General features: G+C 36.8%; 2 protein-coding genes across 2 annotated transcripts; both read left to right on the top strand.

Moving 5' to 3' along the window:
- Nucleotides 1–328: 328 nt before the first annotated feature.
- Nucleotides 329–2,266, top strand: LOC127845992 (uncharacterized). The gene is made up of 2 exons (XM_052377173.1): nt 329–485; nt 788–2,266. Exons 1-2 carry the CDS (start codon nt 471–473, stop codon nt 2,264–2,266), a joined length of 1,494 nt encoding a protein of 497 aa, XP_052233133.1. The 5' UTR covers nt 329–470.
- A 15,040-nt stretch (nt 2,267–17,306) lies between these two features.
- On the top strand, nt 17,307–20,341 carry LOC127845991 (uncharacterized). The gene is made up of 2 exons (XM_052377172.1): nt 17,307–19,785; nt 20,334–20,341. Exons 1-2 carry the CDS (start codon nt 17,307–17,309, stop codon nt 20,339–20,341), a joined length of 2,487 nt encoding a protein of 828 aa, XP_052233132.1.
- Nucleotides 20,342–23,384: the final 3,043 nt, after the last annotated feature.

Genomic DNA, 23,384 nt, shown 5'->3' with positions numbered 1-23,384 from the left:
CCAAAACGTGAAAATTTAAAATTAACTAAATGTCATAGTCCAAATAATTAAACGTAATCTACCGATGTATACATGTATCGACCTCATATTTATAGGATAGCTGAAATTATTGCGTTCAGAATAAATCTGAGCCAAGAGTCTGCCAAAACAGAAATCATCAAAAGACTATTGCGGCAATTTATATTGACTACATGAAGTCATCATTGATAATTAATACTATAGGAGTACTCATGTCAAATTACTAGAATCTTTCCATTTAAACAAGTGTAATTATGTTGTGGGAATTCCCAGTCTGATGAAGTCATCATTGATAATTATCGTGTAAGTACCTATTATCGAACAGAACCTGATATCGGACGGTTTGTTTTGGTTCTATATGCGCATGCGCAAAAGTGCGCATGACGTCACATCCATAAACAAAGGGTCATTTATGAAGTCCGTGACCTACTTGTCCACTAAGCTTGCAACAAATGCGCCGAAAACAGGTAAAAGAAATGCATTTATTGTTATTTACACGGTTTTATGTATTTTTTGCTATTACTTTTTGAATGCATTTATCAAAACGTGCATTTACACACCAAAAAGCGTATTTCCATTTGCAATTTTGGTTGCAGCAGACGTAGATTTTTTCGTCGAGTCCGGGTCACGTGACAGTCATGTGATAGTCATGTGACTTTGTTTTATTATCGCTCTTAGAGCTACAGCACAGTTCCGAAAAAATATTCCAGCTTTTCTTTCTTGACAATTGATCATCATAAAGTTAAGTTTGTTTTTCTTTTTTTTTCAGTCTAATCCTAAGAAGATAATTAAACACAGAGGTCTTTACTCACCAACAGCTCTTCACAATGCATACCTTAAAGTAAAAGACAGTGGCTTGCCAGTAAGAACTGTTGCAAAACAGTATGGTGTTCCTCATACTACACTATGGGACCGTGTGAAAGGGGTTATTGACCCTGAATGCCTCAAACCCGGACCAGCTCCACTCTTCTCTCAGGAAGAAGAGGTCAAACTAGTTGACCATGTCAAGACAATGGCTGCCCTTGGGTATGGTTATACCATCAGTGAAGTTGTAGCAAGTGCTACAAACTATGCAGTGTTCCTTGGTAAAAGGCCAAATGATAAACCTTTGTCTGTGAAATGGTTTAAGGGTTTCCAGCAGCGATGGCCTGAGTTGCGAGTTGTTCGTCCGAGGGCACTGTCCAACTACAGAGCTGAAGCCACATCAGAGGCCAATGTTCATGAATATTTCAACAATTTGATGAGCGTTGTTGAAAAACATGACCTCCACAACAAACCTGAGTGTGTCTATAACATTGACGAAAAAGGTATCCAAACAGAGCATACCCCACCATTCATAATAAGTGGCACATTGAAGGCACCAGCAGTTACTTCGTCAAGGTCCTGCGTTACAACAATAATTGGATGTGGAAACGCATTAGGCACACAGCTTCCACCATTCTTTGTTTTCAAAGGGAAACGCCTGAATGCAGATCTGTTACAAGGGTCTACACAAGGGTCATCAGGGTGTATGTCTGACAGTGGCTGGTCAAATTCAGCTGTGTTTTTACACTACATGGACACCCATTTCCTCAGATATGTGCAAAGAGTGGACAAGTCACAGCCTATCCTTGTTCTGCTTGATGGTCATAAAAGCCACATAAATGTTCCAGTGCTGGATTGGGCAAAGAAGAATAACATTATTCTATTCATCTTACCGGCCCACACAAGCCATGTCCTTCAACCTCTTGATGTGGGTTGTTTTGGACCCCTTCAAAAAATCTACAACTCCATGTGTCACAGATTTATCAGAGAAAATCCCTCTACAAAAATAACAAGGTACAATGTTGCTCCTCTTGGATCTGCTGCATACGTAGCAGCATTGTCTGTGGAAAATCTTCGATCTGCCTTCAAGAAATCAGGTGTTTTTCCTGTTGACGAGTCAGCTGTTAGCAAGGAGCATTTTACCACTTTGCTACCATATGTTGCTGCACCATCTGTTCCTGAAATCAACAAAAACATGCATGAAAGAAATCCTGATGTTTTCTTCTATGAAGCAGAAGTTGTCATTAACAAAAAGAAAGAATTCAACAATGCAAAGAAAAAGAATAACATTCTTGAATTTACATCTGGCAAAGAAATAACAGATCCGATAATTGAACAGAAACTCAGGGAAAGAGCTGAAACAACAAATGAACAGAAAAACAAGCAACAAACTGAACAATCCAACAAACATTCGAAGCTTATGCCCACAAAAGAAACAGTTTAAAAAAAAACAAGGAACAAACAACTGAAAAAAAAAACAATCAACAAAACAACACACTTACCCAGAGCCTGGACCCTCCCATCTAAACACTGATGTTGAATCCTCTGAAGATGAAGATGATGATGAAACTTGTTGTGTATGCAGCCTCTTTCAGCCAAAAGAACTTGCTAACTGCGTATCATTGATATTTGTAAAGTGGGCCAAGTGTGACTTTGATAACTGTAGCCACTGGGTGCACTTGCAGTTTTGCACAGCCACAAATGTTGTTAGGAGAAATGACCCGTTCTATTGTCCTTGCCACAATATTGCAGAGGAATAGACTTGTTTTTTTGTGTTCAAAGCTACATGCTTTTCTAATTTTGTTAATTTTCATGTTTCAAAAAAAATTGTTCAGTTTCATGTTTGTTTATATTCACTGGAGTAGTATTTATGAACTGTTCGGTAATAGGTCATGTTTACATCGGCCGCCATTTTGTTTTGTCTGCTAGAGGTGACAATAAACAAGGAATCATTGTTATGAATTCTTGACGGATATTTGCTTGAAAACTTTACAGATAAGTTATTTAATGATTGAACTGTTAGTTATTTGTTAAAACAAATTGTTTTTGTTATTTTAAGTGTTTGCAAATTTAACTTAATTTCTTAGGTGTTCGATAACTGGTTCGTCCACCATAATACTATAGGAGTACTCATGTCAAATTACTGGAATCTTTCCATTTAAACAAGTTTAATTATGTTGTGGGAATTCACAGATTTACACTTAATATTATTTAAAGAATGTAATCTTGAAACAGACGAGCTACAAAAACCACATTTTAATGTTTCTTCTTTACGTCAGGTTTGAAACCGTCCGGCCGCCATCTTGTTTTCAAAAGTAGTTCCAAATCCAATATGACGGCCGCCTTCGTACATCAGAGAGACGGTGTGGTGTAGCCCACTGTCCGATGCGTTCAGATTGGATACAGCTGCTTCCCTCGGGTTACATACGACCATAATTTCTATAGACAAGCTCTACACACTATGTTGTATGTTAATATTTACATAAGTGTGTTTCACACGTCACCAATTAAAATTTTTGCCCGTATTCTGATAATATTATTGTTAAAAAACCTTTTTTTCGGCGTCAGCTGAATACGCCAGCTTTTCACCTTAGCCTGACCTTTGTTAGCGTCCAATAGAATTTAAATAAAACTTCCCGCGGCCAAGTACAGATGAATACACTTCATTGACTGCATTGGCTGATTTGATAATACCACTAGAACATTGGAAACATGTCCGCGTCTTTGTAACACTGTTTTACTGCGTGTTCAGCATGAAACAGTTTTATCTCTAATAAAAAGGCTTTATAGATAGAACAGTTTTACACTCAATCTCGACATCAATACAGTTTGTGCGTACATCTTTTATTTTCAGAGGATTTTCAGCGCGAGAACGTTGTGTACTTAAAGGCCATGTTCTCATATTTAGTACTGACTTCCATATTCCTGTCAACATGTTATATGTAAAAGTATAAAGAGCAGTGGAAGCGATGCCTCACTTTAATGTGTTGCATTTCAACCCGCGAGGTATAAGGGGTCAGTTCGCGGTTAGTGTGTTTGAATGTCAGAGTTTATATACAGGTCAGACCTTCTGTGCTGTTCGGAGTTCGCGGTCAGTTATATAATAGTTATATAATAAAGACGCTATAGCGTGAACTAGGTGAACCAGAATTTTCTTTACCACCAGAAAGATGTGAAATGAAGATATCCAGCGATATTATTTTATGGCATGTCAATAATAGATTCTTAATGTGTTTTCAACAATACCATGATCAATATAATTTTTAATTAATTAACAAGAATTATTCCATCATATTTACTAATGTATTATTACAGCATATTGGCTAATGTATTAAGTATGAGCGCGATGATTCTCGATACTGTTAATAATCGAATCAAATACACGTAGCAATTCCCGATAAACCACTCAAACAGGTTTGTTCGAAGAACGCGCGTATACATATTTAAAATATGTACGGAGACTTCGCGTGTGGCCGGTTGACTTTGGTTTTCTTTTTTGTATCTATAGGTTTATGACCAGCAATATGTAATAATGTAAAATAAGCCGCGAAAACTCCGCGTAACATCCCGTACTGCGTTTGATGCAGCTAAAAACTGCACAGAAAAAGATATTAGCTATCCTTGATCTCATTCATTTAAATTTTTACCTTCCATAAACTCCAACCACAATCAACGCCGTATATCTTTTTTAAAGATATTTCTTGTTTAATTTAAATACTGATTAGCAAACAACAGTTACTGTTGTTATATATACATTAACGTGATTACTGGTAACATCATTTACAATGAAAATGGACTTGGGCTTGTTAACATATTTTCTTAGTTAAAAAAATCACAAGATGGGACTACTAGAAAACCTATTTTCTTTGGAATATTCTTACATAGTAATATCAAGAAAACAACTTCCAGACTTCTAACTCCGTGCATTTTAGTTTTCCATAACACTGGGCCATACAGAATTTTTATAAATCAATTACATGTAGAATATATCAAAATGTTTTTAACACATTGATCAGAACTACCTTTTTTTAAATTACCAATTATAAATGAAATAAAAGAAAAAAGTTAATCACGGTAGTGACAAATTCACCAAATTCACATGATATTATAAGGAAGCAGGTTGTAACACTATCAAGTGTCTCCACTTAGACGTGGCAATTGATAACCCCATCCCTGGCAATAATGATCTGATGTAACATAATCTGAGCCTTGGTGTTTGAGATATTATTTGCTATTTTGCTCTGAAAGAGTATATCAACCAATTTACCGTGGGGAGTGGCCTGGTTCATCATTTGAAAAAAACTTTGTACGGGAGCACAGCAAGATGTAACATACAAAACATTACGCAATTTGATTTTAGAGATCAAAATATATCAATTAGTTAATCTAAAAATGTTTTTATTTAGCATGTGATCACTGTAAACCCATATAGAAAATCAGTGACCAATTTTGTATATGACCACTACATGTACTATATATTGTTATAACGATATAACACATTTAGACCTAGGGATTTCAGAGATGATTATTAAAGTTATTTTCATAAATTTCATTTCACCCCTGGGGTCGAGCAAGTTTTGACCCATCAGCCATAATTTAAAAACAAGCGATGTGTTTGTGAAACACTAAGTCCCCATATATTTGACCTTTGACCTTGAAGGATGACTTTGACCTTTCACCACTCAAAATGTGCAGCTCCACGAGATACACATGCATGCCAAATATCAAGTTGCTATCTTCAACATTGCAAAAGTGTACATTAAATGAGCGATTGTGACCCATATTTTTGACCTTGAAGGGTGACCTTGATCTTTCACCACTCAAAATGTGCAGCTCCATGAGATACACATGCATGCCAAATATAAAGTTGCTATCTTCAATATTGCAAAAGTTATGGCAAATGCACAAACAAACCAACCAACAGACAGGGCCAAAACAATATGTCCTCCACTATAGTGGTGGGGGACATAACAAATGTTCAAAACCACAAAACGAGGTAACATTCCAAAAAGTCAGCTTTCCGCCTACAGTGGTTTCATAGGTAAATATTGCAATGCCAGTTTTGATCCCAAAGGCACAATTTGAAAAAGCTTTGTAAAGGACAACTATATAATATTGCATACAAAATATAACACGTCAAGACACTGTGGTTTTAGAAAAGCACTTTTTAAATATACTGTGCTTAAAAAGTCTATTCTAAAATCATCGTGTTATGTAAATTGTATGTAAAAAAGGCACAACATTTTTGTGTAGATGTGTGAACACCTTCCAACAAGTTTGTGTCTACAGACTGACAGATGGATGCATGGAGGGACAGACAGACAGATAAATGCATGGCGGTACAGACAGATGGATGAATGCATGGAGGGACAGACAGAAGGATGAATGCATGGAGGGACAGACTGACAAATGGTTGCATCGAGGGACATACAGCCAGATGGTTGCATGGAGGGACAGACAGACAAATGTATGCATGGGGAGACAGACAGATGGATGGAGTGACAGGCCAACAGTTATAGAGACAGACAATAAGAGGGACAGATGGACATCAGACATATATAGGGATGGTCAGCCAGACGGACAGACAGAAAAATATAGAGACAGACAGACAGATGGACAGACGGACAAATATAAGGACGGTCAGACAGATGGACAGACATACATATATAGGGACGGTCAGACAGAGGGACAGACAGACATAAATAGGGAAGGTCAGCCAGATTGACAGACAGAAAAATATAGGGACAAACAGATAGATGGTTAGACTGACAAATATAGAAACTGTCAGACAGATGGACAGACAGACAAATATAGAGATGGACAGATGAGCAGACAGACAGAGTGACAGACAGACAAATAGAGGGACAGAGAGACATAAGGACATACAGACAAATATAGAGACGGTCGGACAGATGCACATACAGACAAATATAGAGACGGACAGGTAGAGGGATGGACATACTGATGGGCAGACAGACAGAGGGACAGAGAGACCGATGGACACACAGAAAAATATAGAGATGGTCAGACAGATGGGCAGACTGACAAATATAGGGACTGACAGAAAAGGGACAGACAAACAGATCGACATACAGATAGAATGACAGAGAGACAGACAGATAGAGAGACATATGGGCAGACAGACAAACATATAGATGGACAGACATAGAGAAAGACAGACAAACATAGGGACGGTCAGAAAGCTAAACATAGAGATGGACAGGCAGAGGCAAAGACACACAAACACAGGGATGGTCAGACAGATGGGCAGACAGACAAACATAGGGACGGTCAGACAGATGGGAAGACAGACAAACATAGGGACGGTCAGACAGATGGGCAGACAGACAAACATAGGGACGGTCAGACAGATCCGCAGACAGGCAAACATAGGGACGGTCAGACAGATTGGCAGACAGACTAACATAGGGGCGGTCAGACAGATGGGCAGACAAACACATAAAGGGACAGACAGACAGATGGACAGACAGACATATATAGCGATGGTCAGACAGACAGAGAGAAAGACAAACAGATGGGCAAACAGACAGAGTGACGGATAGAGGGACAAATGTGCAGGCAGACAGAGGGATGGAAAGATGTCTGGCAAGACAGACAATAAACCCCTTTAAACTTTGTGGTGGCATTTTTATTGAAAGTGTTTTTTTCTAAAAATGTTCTGTAAATTCAAATTTTGACAGTTAATTTGCAAATTTTAGTCTTTAATTTCACTTAAGTTGTCAATAACTACTTACATTTTTGTTGGTGACTCTGGCTACTTCTCTGCCTCTGGCTGCGAGTTAAAGACTTCCTCAACATCACCCACCTCTAGCTTTGTTTCAAGATCTCACTCAATATGACCCACTCTTTCATGTTGCTCTAATGAGATCTCAATATGGCCCACTTCTTCATTGTGCTCTGATGAGATCTCAATGTGGCCAACTTCTTCATTGTGCTTTGATGAGATCTCAAGGTGGCCCACTTCTTCATGTTGCTCTGATGAGATCTCAATATGGCCCACTTCTTCATGTTGCTCTGATGAGATCTCAATGTGGCCCACTTCTTCGTGTTGCTCTGATGAGATCTCAACGTGGCCCACTTCTTCATGTTGCTCTGATGAGATCTCAATGTGGCCCACTTCTTCATGTTGCTCTGATGAGATCTCAATGTGGCCCACTTCTTCATGTTGCTTTGATGAGATCTCAATGTGGCCCACTTCTTCATGATGCTTTGATGAGATCTCAATGTGGCCCACTTCTGCATGTTGCTCTGATTAGATCTCAATTTGACCCACTTCTTCATGTTGCTCTGATGAGGTCTCAATGTGGCCAACTTCTTCATGTTGCGCTGATGAGATCTCAATGTGGCCCACTCCTTCATGTTGCTCTTTTGAGATCTCGAACTCACCAACCAGGCCATATTTACCAGAGCCGTGTTTGTCCACCAAAAATGCCTCAAGCTCAGATAGGCTTTGGAACCTGCAATGAAATGACATAACATTGAGATAACTTTGAGGATAAAATATCAAGGGAGCATTAGACTTGATATATTACTAAACGAGGATGCAGTAACCTGTATTTTTTTTATAACCATCACCCCATTTTTATCCCCCCCCCCCTTCGAAGAAGAGGGGGTATATTGTTTTGCACATGTCGGTCAGTCCGTCGGTCCACCAGATGGTTTCCGGATGAAAACTCAAGAACGCTTAAGCCTATAATCATGAAAACTAGGTACATTAATCATGACTGGAAGATGACCCCTATTGACTTTCAGGTCACTAGGTCAAAGGTAAAGGTCACAGTGACTCAAAATAGTATAATAGTTTCCGGATTATTACTCAAGAATGCTTAGGCCTAGGATCATGAAACTTCATAGGTGCATTGATCATGACTGGCAGATGAACCCCTTTGATTTTTAGGTCTTTAGGTCAAAGGTCAAGGTGACTCGAAACAGTAAAATGGTTTCCGAAAGATAACTCAACAATACTTACGCCTAGGATCATCAAACTTCATAGGTACATTGATCATGACTGGCAGATGGCCCCTATAGATTTTCAGGTCAAAGGTCAAGGTCACAGTGACTCGAAACAGTTAAATGGTTTTCGGATGATAACTCAAGAATGCTTACGCCTAGGATCATGAAACTTCATAGGTACATTGATCATGACTGGCAGATGACCCCTATTGATTTTCAGGTCACTAGGTTAAAGGTCAAGGTCACAGTGACTCGAAACATTAAAATAGTTTCCGGATGATAACTCAAGAATGCTTACGCCTATGATCATGAAATTTCATAGGAACATTGATCATGACTGGCAGATGACCCCTATTGATTTTCAGGTCACTAGGTCAAAGGTCAAGGTCACAGTGACTCGAAATAGTAAAATGGTTAACGGATGATAACTCAAGAATGCTTACGCATCATGAAACTTCATAGGTACATTGATCATAAGTGGCAGATGACTTCTATTGATTTTCAGGTCACTAGGTCAAAGGTCAAGGTCACAGTGACAAAAAACGTATTCACACAATGGCTGCCACTACAACTAACAGCCCATATGGGGGGCATGCATGTTTTACAAACAGCCCTTGTTAAAAGAAGTAATAACATATACTGGCTACACCTCTGTATTTTAAGCAAAAAGAATCTTTTGTTTGATTTGTTTACCACTTTTTCATGCTGTCATGGTATTTGTAAACCAATATGTCTGCTATTTCTGTTGCTTTTTGTGTCTAAAATATCCATGGAATAAGAATATTACTTTATTTTTCTGTAAAAAGCCCATGGTTTGACCCCATTTTAGCAAATTTCAAACATAACACAAGTTTAATTTTTGCAGACAAAATGCAAAAGATTTATTCCTGAATGCACCTGACATTGCAAAACCCCACTTATCCTTCAGTTGTGTATGTTTAGTTGGATTTTCCCCCGCGTTCAACAGTGTTTTAGTCATATCAAGGTAGTAGGTTTACCAACTCACACTTCCCTAATTAGCTAGTTTACCAGTACTAAATGCGAATACTCGTGCCTGTATTTGACAACTGTCCTCCTTGAATCAGAGATAGTGAAAGAATTGCAGTGGAAAAGATTTGATGACCAATACCCACACAAGTTAAGCAGCTGTTAAAGGATTGAACCCACAGTCTTCAGATAAATAATGCAGCACTCTAGCCATCCTAGGTACAAACATCATCCATAAATGATAAATTCATTTGAATAACGGTCTCTATGGTCTGTGATTTAAAAAATGATAATAAATTGTTCTGCATTGACATATAAATCAGATATTTAGAAAGAGCAACATTTCAGCTTTCTAAATTGGGTAAGATTTTGAATATTGAATAACAAATGACGTGACTATCGGGATTTAAATTACCAAGGTAAACTATCATCTCGGTTAACAACGTGAAGCTATTGCGCGTTATCGATGAAATCACTAAAACGAAAATATGCTGTCGTGGCTGATATCCAGTCAGATAAGCCATCTGACTGGATATCAGCCACGACAGCATATTTTCGCCGTTATTGGATTTATTCACGGATACCGTTAATACACATACCTGCACAAACCTAAGTATTTTAACACAAGCATATTTCAAATATCAAAACAATAATGTTTTTGTTAAAGCATAATAAAAACCAGTTTAAACGAACCTGTTTAAAATGATTTTTTTTATTTTGTTCATTAATTCTTTTCTGGTCCAATTTTTCCTTCATAAAAAGGCAGCAAGTATCACTTCTTAATTATTGTATAAAACAGTGGAACCTCTTAACCCGACACCCCTGGGACCCCGGTCTTGAGGAGATATTTTACGCATGATTTTTAATATAGGGGAAAAATGGGACCAGATATTTTGGGTAGAATTCCGGTATAGAGAGGATCCGGTTTAGAGGGTTTCCACTGTATTACATAATTAACAGGTATGCTAAGATTAATACTTACAAAAATTGTCTTGATTAATTCACCATGTACGTTTGGGGACGTCAACACATATACCGGAAGTATTGCCAAAGTGAAACAAAAAGGCGCCCCAAATGCGTGCTTAATTTGGATAGGTTGATATTTGGGAAGGTCGTCAAGTGCCACTCGGCAATCATGATCGAAGCTAAGCTCGTGCTCTAATCTGCAAACATAAGAAAACACAAAGTTGGCAGCAGTTTTAATAATAGAGACTGGGAGCTGGATTCACTTCCCACTTTGGAAGCTTGCTCTATAACAGACCCCACAACTACGAATATTGATATGAGCTACACTCTGGAAAATTGGAGCTTAATTTATGTGCATAAAGTGTCGTCCCAGATAAGCCTGCGCACTGCTCGCAGGATAATCAGGGACAACATTAAATGCTAATATTTTTTTTTCGTTTAATGAAAGTATCTCCTAAACCAAAATCAAGTCATGGCATTTAGTATAATTACTGATATAATTACTGATTAGCCAGTGCAGACTGCACAGGCTTATCTGAGAAGAAAATTTGTCCACATGCATTAAGCCTTGTATTCCCAGAGCATGGCCTATATCTTTAACCCATAAAACTAGGATCGGCACTGCCTTGTCTGTAACAATTCTATATGCCACTTTGTCAGATAGCATCGGCATGTAAGTGTTAAAAAGTGGTTTCCCAACTATGCAAGCTTCAGACCTTCAAAGTTTCATCATGATACTTCTTATTATTAAACTTTTCTCTTCCAAAATTCTTTTTATAACAATCAATTACTCACTAAGGTGATTCAACTGCAAAGGTTTGAGCAGTTTTCCAAAGGGGCATGATTTGAGACAATAGGACCCTGAGGATTACATGGTGCAGGATCACATGACTTTATGGGGTTCACAAATGGATGTACATGTAAAGGGATGTAAACAAACCGGTAAGTGGTGATTTATTTCAAATAACTTTTAAAAACAATTTTTCTGAAGAATTTCAACCGGTGCATCAGACAGCTTTTTATGGGGCTTATGGTAATGTGAAAAACATCGGAAATACGTTATTTATAAGCGTGTTTTCTTGGCCAAATTCAATGTGTAATGAATTCACATCTACAGTAATGCTGAATGCAACGTGAAATTTTTGCACCGATTTCAGGCGTATTCAATCATGTATTCTTCAATCAAGATATCGGCAAAAACTGTCTTTTATGCACTTAAGATTTTTGCAAACATATTTCAATATGACAAATAAAGTTCTTTACAGTGGGTTTTCATTCTGTCCAGTGTGAAAACCCTGAGAACCCTGTTGATCCTGCACCCTGGATGCTCAGCCTAGAAATTGTCGCTCAGTGGTTATATACTCGAGAACCCTGTTTTGGAGCAACTTTTGCCAAAGGGGGCATACTTTAAACATGTCTTGTTATAAGTCTGTTTAAGAATTTCAACACCACATGCATGTGGCCAATTTTAATCCAGGTGGCATAATTTGAACAAACCTAGTAGAGGACCACTATCTCATGCTACATTCCAAATATTACATCTATAATTTTTTTACATTGTCAAATGTATGAGAAAGCATCCAAACAAGTTTTGGTCTTATGACAGCTGGACGGCTGGTCTAATGTGAATTCCAATATACCCCAAATATACCAATATATCATAAGTTAAATATGAGCCACACACTGAGCAAACAGGGCTTAATGCATATAAAGTGTAACCTCAGATAAGCCTGTGCAAACTGCACAGGCTAATAAGGGACAACACTTTACGCACATACATTAAACTTTTTTTCCCAGAGCACAGCTCATACAAAAATCACCTTAAAGATTACAATCTCAAACAATCCTTTACCTGGATATAACAAAACGTTATCATGTTATTTAAGTAAATTCAAAAGTATTTCAATACGTTTATGTTATATTTTTATGAAATAAAAAGGGCAATTTACATGCATTTTTTTAAATTAATTTTATATATAAATGTTCACAGAAAATCGATACTCATTTTAGGAAAACTGGACTTAATGCTTGTGAGTAAAGCGTCGTACCAACTTTGCCTGTGCAGTCTGTAGGATATTTCTTACGACTTGATTTTAAATCTAAATTCCAAGCGGAAAAAGTTGTCCCTGATTAGCATATGAGAACTTCACAGACTTATCTGTAACGAAACTTTAGGCAATTACATTTAACCCAGAGCAAGGCTCATATAAAAAGTAACCTGAAATATCAGACTATTGAACAATATTTTTCCTTAAACATTATTCTAATACGCGTTATTTTATGCTTTTCATCAATAAAAGAGCATCAAAAAAATTGTTGAAACAACTTTGGTAAATCTTCATGTTAAGGGTTGCTGTGTTATAGTGGATACAGTTTCTGCCTAGTGACTGGGAGCTCGGTTCCATCCCTACTTTGGGAGCGTTCTGTAGATCGCCCTCAAAGACACCAAGTGCTGGTTCTACCGAGGAAATAGACTCAAAAGCAATTTCTACGTAACCAAGCAAAAGAAAAAAGATTTGAACTTCCACACTGGTTCTGCTTACCGCAGCTCATAGTGGGGCATGTTCGCTGCGTCCAGAATGGCTTCCACATCAGCAGGTGTCGGTTCCCGGTCAGCCAGGTACAAGTGCCGGTATGAGATGGCAGTAATGGACATTGGTGTACACTGGTTCCCGGCGAATGGTCCAGGCAACTGGTACTGGGTCCTAGTGCAGATTAACTACAGTATGTCGCCTAGGGGTCGCAGTGGGAGAGGAGAACAAAAGGAAAAGAGAGAGAGAGAGAAGAAAGGAGACAGACAATGAGAGCCAAAACAAACAAGAAGTGTCAAAAAACGTGAAAAGGATCAAATTAAAGAAGAGATTAACTAGTGGATATGAGAACATTTTTTTTATAATTAAACACAAAAAGGACTAAGGAAGAGAGTAACAAATACAAAGAATTGAGAAAGTATAACTAATACAGAAAATTAAAAAGAGTAAGGTATACAGAGAATTAATATAGAGTGACTTAAGGGAATGTAACTTATACAGCAAATTATGAGAATATCTTATGCAAATAATTAAGAAATGTAACTAATGCAGAGAATAAAGAGAGTTTAACTTAAACAAAAATTAAGAGAGTGTACCTAAAATGGAGAATTTAGAAAGAGAAACCAATACAGAGCATTGGGAGAATACAGAGAATTAAGGCAGTGTAACTAATACAGACAAATAAGAGAGTGTAACTAATACAGAGAATGAAGAGAGAGTAACTTATACAGAAAGTTATGAGAATGTAACTAATTACTATAATTAAGAGTGCAACTATTACAGAGAATTAAGAGATTGTGCCTTACTCAGAGAATCAAAAGAGTGCAATTAATTCAGAGAATTTAGAGAGTGTAACTAATACAGAGAATTTAGAGAGTGTAACTAATACAAGAGAATTTAAAGAGTGTGAATTCTTCAGTGTATTCAGAGAATGATACTTTTACTAGAATTAAGAGAGTGTAACTAATACAGAATCAAAAGTCAGAAAATTAAGAGAGTGTAACAGATACAGAAAATTTAACAAAGTTTCAAAGTTTATTGGCAATCGGCAATAAAAACATGCCTTTAGCCATTTACAACATAATTATGGCAAAGACAAAAAGAACAGTTTAGTAGTATCATCACACACAACAAAGTACATATATACATATTCAAGCATAATCTACATGCATACATAAAATTTATTTATGTAACGAAACGTTGATATACTTTGGATTAAGGAACAGATAATTCAGTAAGGGTATTATTTCTATATAACATAGCTTCTTTTAGGTATTTACAAATTCCTAATATTTTATTTATTTTTTTCGATGTCATAGAAGTTTGGAATAAATTTAAGGTAGGCCAAGAGATATGTCCAATAAATTTCAGTCTTAAGTGTCTATAATTGTCACAACAAAGTAGGAAGTGATACTCAGATTCAACAACGTTCATATTGCAGCATCGACAAAGTCTCTGATCGCGATCAATACCTTGGAATCTGCCAACTTCAATTTCTAGATGGTGCGACGATAGTCTAAAACGGGCAAATTGTTTCAGCAGGTCATATTTTTGTATTTTTAATAAGTACTTTTCACAGACAAATTCAGATTTGAATAAGCACTACTGCTGTAATTTAGACATTGATTGAATAGTTCCCTTCCATTCTTGAACAAAAATATCTCTAAGTTTATTTTTCAAGCTTGGAAAGTAGTTAATTTCATAATTGAAATTATGACGAATATTGTTAAAATCTAAATGGTCAATCAAGGTATTGATTCTGTTGGCCCAGCAGCCACTGCTACCAGTGTTACACAGATCGGAGTATATGTTACAGATAGGAGAATTTCTATTTTTCATAATTTTTAACCAAAAGCGTATCGCCCTTTCTTTACATAAAATAGAGAGGGGGAAACGACCAAATTCACCAAGGACAGCATAGTTTGGAGTCTGCTGTTTGACGCCGAGGAGGTTTTTCAAAAATCGCACATGTAATTTATCAACATCTTTTATGTTATAGACACCCCAGATTTCGGAGCCATACAGGAGAATTGGAACGACCATGGCGTCAAATAATGAAAGCTTGGTTTTAATGTCTAATTGCACTTTATCAAAAATAGATATTAAACTACAATAGGCTTTAAGAGTCTGGTCCTGTAACATTTTAACAGCGTTTTTAATGTTTCCTGTATAGGTAAAATTTATTCCCAAGTAAGTAAAATCGTCGACAGTTTCGATGCTTTCTCCATTAATACTTAAGTTTATTTCAGAATTTACAACTGTTTTACGTTTTTCAAAAACACAGATTTTTGTTTTATTGATATTTATTTTCAAGCCCCATTTTACTGAATACGAATATATAGCATCTAGTTGGGCTTGTAAACTAAGCTGATTTGTCGTGAATAATACAATGTCGTCAGCAAACAAAATCATGTACATAGAGAGAAGTTCTACATCTTTTCCAGTTAAATCATCCAAATTGATGGTTTTAAAAACGTCATTAATAAATAAGATAAATAATATCGGCGAGAGTGGCTCCCCTTGTTTCAAGCCCATTGTTACTTCAAAGAAATCTGAGTAAGAAGTATTAGCATTATTTGCCTTTGAAAAGTTAGGCAGCTTGAGACACGACTGGACATTTTTATAAATACATTGTAACATATTAATCATTTTGCAACTGATACCGGCTTTAACAAGTTTAACCCATAATGCATCATGGTTAACGGTATCGAATGCACGTTGATAATCAATGAACGCACACCAAAGTTTTTCCTTTGAGTTAAATACTTTTTGAATAATTGCATGCAGAAGAAAGATTGCATCAGTCGTCGAATGGTTATCTCTAAAACCAAATTGGCAACTTTCAAAAACGTTTTCATTCTCAGACCATTTGTTAATGCGATTTCGTAATACAAGGGAAAAATCTTTGCAGTAATATTAATAAGAGTTATCCCTCTATAGTTAGCTTGATTTGATTTGTCGCCCTTTTTATGAATAGGGACGATAACACCTTTTGTCCATGATATGGGATAAGATCTAACATCGAACAAGTAATTAAATATTTTACACAAATATGGCGATATAATCTCATTTGCATCGATAAAAAAATCAGCTACATTGTTATCAAAATCACAGGACTTAAAACGGTGCATGGACTTAATAGACTTAGTAATTTCTTCTATTGTCAATGGGCAGTCGAGCTGTTCAATATAAACAGGATTAACTCTATCCGAGTTATGTTCATCGGGCGTGAAAATTTAACAATGTAACTAATTACTAGCATTAAGAGAGTGTAATTAATACAGAAAATTAGACGGTGAAACTAATACAGAGAATTAAGAAATGTAACTTATTACTTCAAAGACAGTGTAAATCATACAGTAAATTTAGAGAGAGTAATTTAAACAGCTAGTTAAGAGAGTGTAACTAATACATGGAAATAAGAGAATGTAATTGTAAGTTATTCAGCGAATTAGGAAAAAGTAACAAATACAGACAATTATGAGAATTTAATTCATTCATAGAATTTAGAGAGTGTTACTTATAAAAAGAATTAAGTGTAACTTCTAGTGAGAATTAACAGAATACTACTAATGCAGAGAATTAAAAGAGTTGTACAATGAATTACAATTTTTATAAATCAAACCAAGAATAAAGAGTACAGAAAATAAAAAGTGTGTTACTAAAATATAGAGAATTAAGAGAGTGTTACTTAACCCTTCACCACTTAGATACATATTTTGACGCATTTGAAGTCCATTAGAAAGTTACATTTAATTAAATACCTTTCTTACTAAATTCAAGTTTTAAGGGCTTCATTTCCAACCCTTAGTTACTGATGAGCAGCAAACAGCATAAAACCTGATCAGACTGCCAGTTACTCGCAGGCTGTTCTGATTTCATGCTGGTTGCAAAAGCCATTTTCACTTTGCTTCTTATGGGGGAAAGAGTTAAACAGATAATTAAGAAATAATAACTTTTACAGATAATTAAGAATTTTCCAAACAACTTCTGGACAAAGAAAGGTCAGGCCAATTAGAAACCAGCATGGCAGACATCGAGGAACACCTCAGACAGGTTCACTCAGATCCAGACAGGTTAATACCACTCGGGGATTGCCCAAGACTAGAACCTGTGGCACCCCCAACATTCCCACTGGAAAGTAAAGAGCCCTCGCTCTTAGAGGTGAAAGAAGTTGTGAGGAAAGCGAGAATGGGATCAGCCCCAGGACCAAACAAGATACCATACAAGGTCTACAAGATGTGCCCTCTCCTGCTGCGTAGACTATGGAACCTACTTAAGGTGATCTGGAGGAAGGGGATAATACATGATGAGTGGCTGCATGCCGAAGGTATATTTACTCCAAAGGAGAAGAACTCCAAACACATCAGCCAGTTCAGAACAATATCTTTGCTAAACGTGGAAGGCAAGATATTCTTCGCCATCTTAGCCAGAAGACTGACAACCTACCTGACCACAAATGGGTACATTGATACGACAGTTCAGAAGGGTGGAGTGCCAGGCTTCTCAGGGTGTGTGGAGCATACCAGTGCAATCAGCCAGCTCATTAGAGAAGCAAAGGTGAACAAATCAGACCTGACTGTAGTATGGCTAGACCTTGCAAACGCCTACGGATCTATTCCACATAAGCTCATCGAATCAGCCCTCCAGTACTACCATATCCCTGAACACATTCAAGGGATGATCATTGCGTACTTCAGTGGAATGAAACTGCGCTTCATGGTTGGCGAGAAGATGACAGCTTGGCAGAGACTGGAGAAGGGAATAGTGACCGGGTGTACCATCTCAGTTGTCCTGTTTGTGATGGGCATGAACCTCATAATCAACCCTGCAAACAAAGAAACCCGCGGGCCTAAGACATCTACAGGGTTACACCTGCCAACAAACAGAGGCTTCATGGACGATCTGACAGTGACAACACAGACACACATACAAGCAAGATGGGTACTAAAGGTATTGGAGGAGGCAGCCACCTGGGCTAGAATGAATTTCAAACCCAAGAAGTCCAGAAGCCTGGTAATCAAGCGCGGATCAGTCACAAAACGGTTCACCCTACAAGTCCAAGGGGAAGACATACCATCAATTATGGACAGCCCCATAAAGTGCCTGGGCAAGTGGTTTGATTCGAGCCTTAGTGACAAAGCAAACGTAGAGCGCATCAGGTCACAGCTCCAGGAAGGGCTGAAACAAATCGACAAATCCGCTTTACCAGGAAAGTTCAAGGCATTGCTCTTCCAGAATGCACTTCTCCCCAGACTGATGTGGCCCCTTATGCTGTATGAAATACCTACATCCTCTGTCGAATGCTTGGAGAGAAAGATCAGCAGACACTTGCGCCGATGGCTGGGAATACCACCAAGCTTTACCAGCATCGGATTGTATGGGCGATCGAACCAGCTACAGCTCCCGCTATCATCACTAGTGGAGGAGTTCAAAGTTGCAAAGACACGACTGTTAGTGACGCTCAAGCAATCGCAGGACAGTTCAATCCGAAATGCTGGGATTGAAACTAGGACAGGGAGAAAGTGGTCAGCAAGCCAAGCAGTCGAACAGGCCGAGAAAAGACTCCAGCAAAAAGACATTGTCGGCATCACAGCTGTAGGCAGACAGGGGCTTGGCAGCTCCAAGATAACATTATGGAGCTCTGCTGGAAACATGGAAAGGAGGAGAATGGTGCAAGATGAAGTCAGAGCAGCAGAAGAAGAAGACAGAAGAGCGAAAGCTGTGGCTATCGGTGCCCAAGGTGCGTGGACGAAGTGGACAACGACAGAAAGAAAACTGACCTGGGCTGATATTTGGAGCTACGAACCACTGAGGATAGCGTTCCTGCTCAGATCAGTCTATGACCTGCTACCGTCACCCTCAAACCTGCACAGATGGGGTCTACAGGACCACCCCAAGTGCCAATTGTGTGACAAGACAGGAACCATGGAACATATTCTGTCATCGTGTACCACAGCCCTCACCCAAGGACGCTACAGGTGGAGACACGACAGTGTTCTTCAGGAACTCGCTGACAAGTTGGAGCGCGAGAGGACCAAGAAGAGGCCCAGACAGAAACCCCAAATGATTCAGTTCGTGAAGGAAGGACAAAAGGCGCCTAAAAAACTGCAGCCTACCAGTTCTGTATTAGATGAATCTGATCAGTGGGAAATGTCTGTTGACTTGAAGCAAAAGCTAGTGTTCCCGAACATTATCCAGACAACATTAAGGCCTGACATTGTGTTGTGGTCCACTAAAGATAAGTGTCTGATCATGGTTGAACTGACAGTCCCTTGGGAATCTCGTTGTGAAGAGGCCTTCGAACGGAAAAAGGCCAAGTATACATACCTGCAAGAACAGTGCAGAGAGAAAGGATGGCGAGTGTGGCTCTACCCTGTTGAAATCGGCACTAGAGGATTCCCAGCACAGTCGTTGTGGAGAATGTTCAGTGCCTTGGGCATCAAAGGAGCAGACAGGAAGAGAGCAGTGGGCAAACTGAGCCTAGCAGCAGAAAGGGCATCCAGTTGGTTGTGGATAAAGAGAGAGGAGAGGAGCTGGAAGCCTACCACCAACACGTAGTGTCTGATCAACACTGCGGGCCCGCCGCCTGGAGAGTGTCCTGTGATTAAAGGGCCGAAACACTTGTTGATAGGCGGTTCTAAGCTGATGATGTTGGTGGTTTTAGCAGTACAGAACTGTATTTCACTCAGAAAGTATAAATAATACAGAAGTCAGAAAAGTACAAGTGTGTAACTACGGTAATACAGAGAATAAATAGAGTGTAACAAATACAAAAAAAGAGAGTAACTGATACAGAGAATTAAGTATTTATAACTTATACATGGAACTAATACAGAGATCAAATTAAGTGTAACTTATGCAGAGAATTAAGAAAGTGTTACTAATAAAGAGACATAAGACAGAGTAAATAATACAAAGATATAACACAGTGTAACTAATAAAGAGAATTAAATGACTGCAACTTATCAAGATAATAATAGAGTATAAATTATACAGAGAATTAAAAAAGTACAACTGATACAGAAAAGTAAGAATGTGTAACTTATACAGAGAATTGAGAGAGTATAACTTATACAGAGAGTTATGATAGAGTAACTTATACAGAGAATTAAGCAAGTATAACTAATGCATAAAAGTACAAATGTGAAACGAATACAAAGAATTAATAGAGTGCAACTTATACAGAGAATTAATAGAGATTGTAATTAATACAAAAAATTAGAGTGTGTAACTTATACTGAGAATTTAGAGTGTAACTAATACAGAGAACTGTGATAGTGTGACTAATACAATGAATTAAGAGGTTTATTTTGTAAAAAAATATAGATATTGCAGGGTTTTTTTTGCTATGTAAAAAAAGCCATAAAATGGACACGATCCCAAACAAACGGACCCGATCCCAAACCGAAATTATTTTACAAATCCCAATTTAAAAAAAAATCGGTTTTTTTTTAGAAAGAAGTTTCTTATGACTTAATATGATTATTAGATTCTATATCTCATCTTTTTTTAAACAACCTACAAAATTTATAACCATAATTTATATGATTTTTATCCAAAATGGCCAGGAAAAACCTGTTGTGTCAATATTTGTTGATGAACAAATCAAGATTTGCCACCCCTTTTTTAGCAAAAATAATTATTTTTCGTGACTCTTAATTTTCGGGCACACGAGTTTTTGTCCATAATTAATGTCTCTAAGTTTTCTTACAGTATATTTTACAGCGCTATTTTACCAAATTTCGGTCCTGTTTTCGATATCTAATGACACTTCGATCATGGGGTTTTACAACCAGATTAACATCATAAAACATGGCAGGTGCAAGCCTGAGGGCAAGGGACCATTACATTTGCGTTATTGGGTAAATAATTTTGTAAACCGGTATTAAACAATGGTTTCACCCGATAGCACAAGCGTTATGACAATTACCAGGGGTAGTGCCAATTAACAGTTCAATTATCTACCGCAATGGTACTACCCCTTCTCATTAAAATAACTGTGAAAAATACTAAACGCTTCAAAGTGTGATGCACCCTATTGCAAGTTTTACGAACAATGGAAGGTGTTAGACAACAACTATCAGAAATGAACAAACAAAGAATTTACAGTTTTCTTTTTTTTATTGCGTTAATTACAGGTTCAATATACTAGCGAGTATCAGTACATCACATGCTCATCTTTGAACTCGTTGGTCAAAGTACAACATTGTAGTTACTTTCTGTCAAATATCGTATCTAAGTTTTCGGACACGAACAAAAATAATTATTTTAAAGTGTCCGAAAACATGGAGTAATTACGGTAAGTCAAGTTGTGTTGTTCTTTAAGTAGAGAAAGGAGAGTACAACACAATACAATTATTGCACATATATGAATTTATTTTATTTCAATATAATAATTGACAAACATAACTTATCTGTCTCTAAATTTTCAGACACCAGTCCTGTATTTTTTTATATTTTGGTAACAAAAACTTAGAGCAATTATGGTATTAATAAAATTCAAATAGTTTAACTAATACATAGAATTAAGAGATTATTACTTATACCAAAAAGAGTGGCTCCCCTTGTTTCAAGCCCATTGTTACTTCAAAGAAATCTGAGTAAGAAGTATTAGCATTATTTGCTTTTGAAAAGTTAGGCAGCTTGAGACACGACTGGACATTTTTATAAATACATTGTAACATATTAATCATTTTGCAACTGATACCGGCTTTAACAAGTTTAACCCATAATGCATTATGGTTAACGGTATCGAATGCACGTTGATTATCAATGAACGCACACCAAAGTTTTTCCTTTCAGTTAAGTACTTTTTGAATAATTGCATGCAGAAGAAAGATTGCTCATCTTTGAACTCGTTGGTCAAAGTACAACATTGTAGTTACTTTCTGTCAAATATCGTATCTAAGTTTTCGGACACGAACAAAAATAATTATTTTAAAGTGTCCGAAAACATAGAGTAATTACGGTAAGTCAAGTTGTGTTGTTCTTTAAGTAGAGAAAGGAGAGTACAACACAATACAATTATTGCACATATATGAATTTATTTTATTTCAATATAATAATTGACAAACATCACTTATCTGTCTCTAAATTTTCAGACACCAGTCCTATATTTTTTTTATATTTTGGTATCAAAAACTTAGAGCAATTATGGTATTAATAAAATTCAAGAATTAAGAGATTATTACTTATACCAAAAATTAAGAGAGTGTATCTTATACTGAGAATTAATATAGAGTGTAACAAACACAGAGAACACCGAGAATGCAACTAATACATTTAATTAACTTTTACTGAGAAATAATAGAGTGAAATCAGAGCAGAGAATTAAGAGAGTGATACATACAAAGAATTAAGAGAGTGTGACTTGTATAGAGAACTAAGAGTGTGACTTATACACAAAATAGAGGTGTTATGCATACAAAGAATTAAGAGAGTTTAACTAATACAGAGAATTAAAAGAGTGTAATTTCTTAATTATAAAGAGAATTAATAAAGTATAACATATACATAATAATAATAAAAATGTGTTATAAATACACAGCATTTAGAGCATGTAACTAATACATTGAATTCAAACAGTTTTACTTATTCATAGAATTCAGAGAGGATAATTAATACAGAGAATTAAGCTAGTGTAACTTATACAGAAAAATAAAAGAGTGTACTTATTACAGATAATTAAGAGACTATCACTTATACATTTAATAGAGTGTAACTTGTACAGATAATTAAGAAAGTATAAATAATGCAAAAAAGTGTGCAACTAATACAGATATTTAGGAGAGTGTTACTTGTACAGATAATTAAGAGAGAGCAACAAATACAGAGAATTAAGAAAGTATAACTAATAAAGAAAAGTAAAAGTGTGTTACTAATACATAGAATAAATAGAGTGTAATTTATTTGGAGATAGCATTACTAATACAGAGAATATGGATAGTGTAACTAATACAGAGAATTAATATAGTGTTACTAATACAGAAATTAAGAAAGTATAACTAATGCAGAAAAGTAAGAGTTTTTACGTAATACAAAGAATGCAGAGTTAAATAAAACAGAGAATTAAACGAGTGTAACTAATACATAGAATTAGGA

This window comes from Dreissena polymorpha, chromosome 9 (genome assembly GCF_020536995.1).
Source record: "Dreissena polymorpha isolate Duluth1 chromosome 9, UMN_Dpol_1.0, whole genome shotgun sequence".
Taxonomy (NCBI): Eukaryota; Metazoa; Mollusca; class Bivalvia; order Myida; family Dreissenidae; genus Dreissena; species Dreissena polymorpha.
The sequence above is the reverse complement of the archived record's forward strand: the minus strand, read 5'-3'. Positions and strand labels throughout refer to the sequence as shown.

Excerpts from the sequence above, each read along its gene's own strand:
- LOC127845991 (XM_052377172.1), top strand. The coding sequence starts at position 17,307 with ATGGCAGACATCGAGGAACACCTCAGACAGGTTCACTCAGATCCAGAC.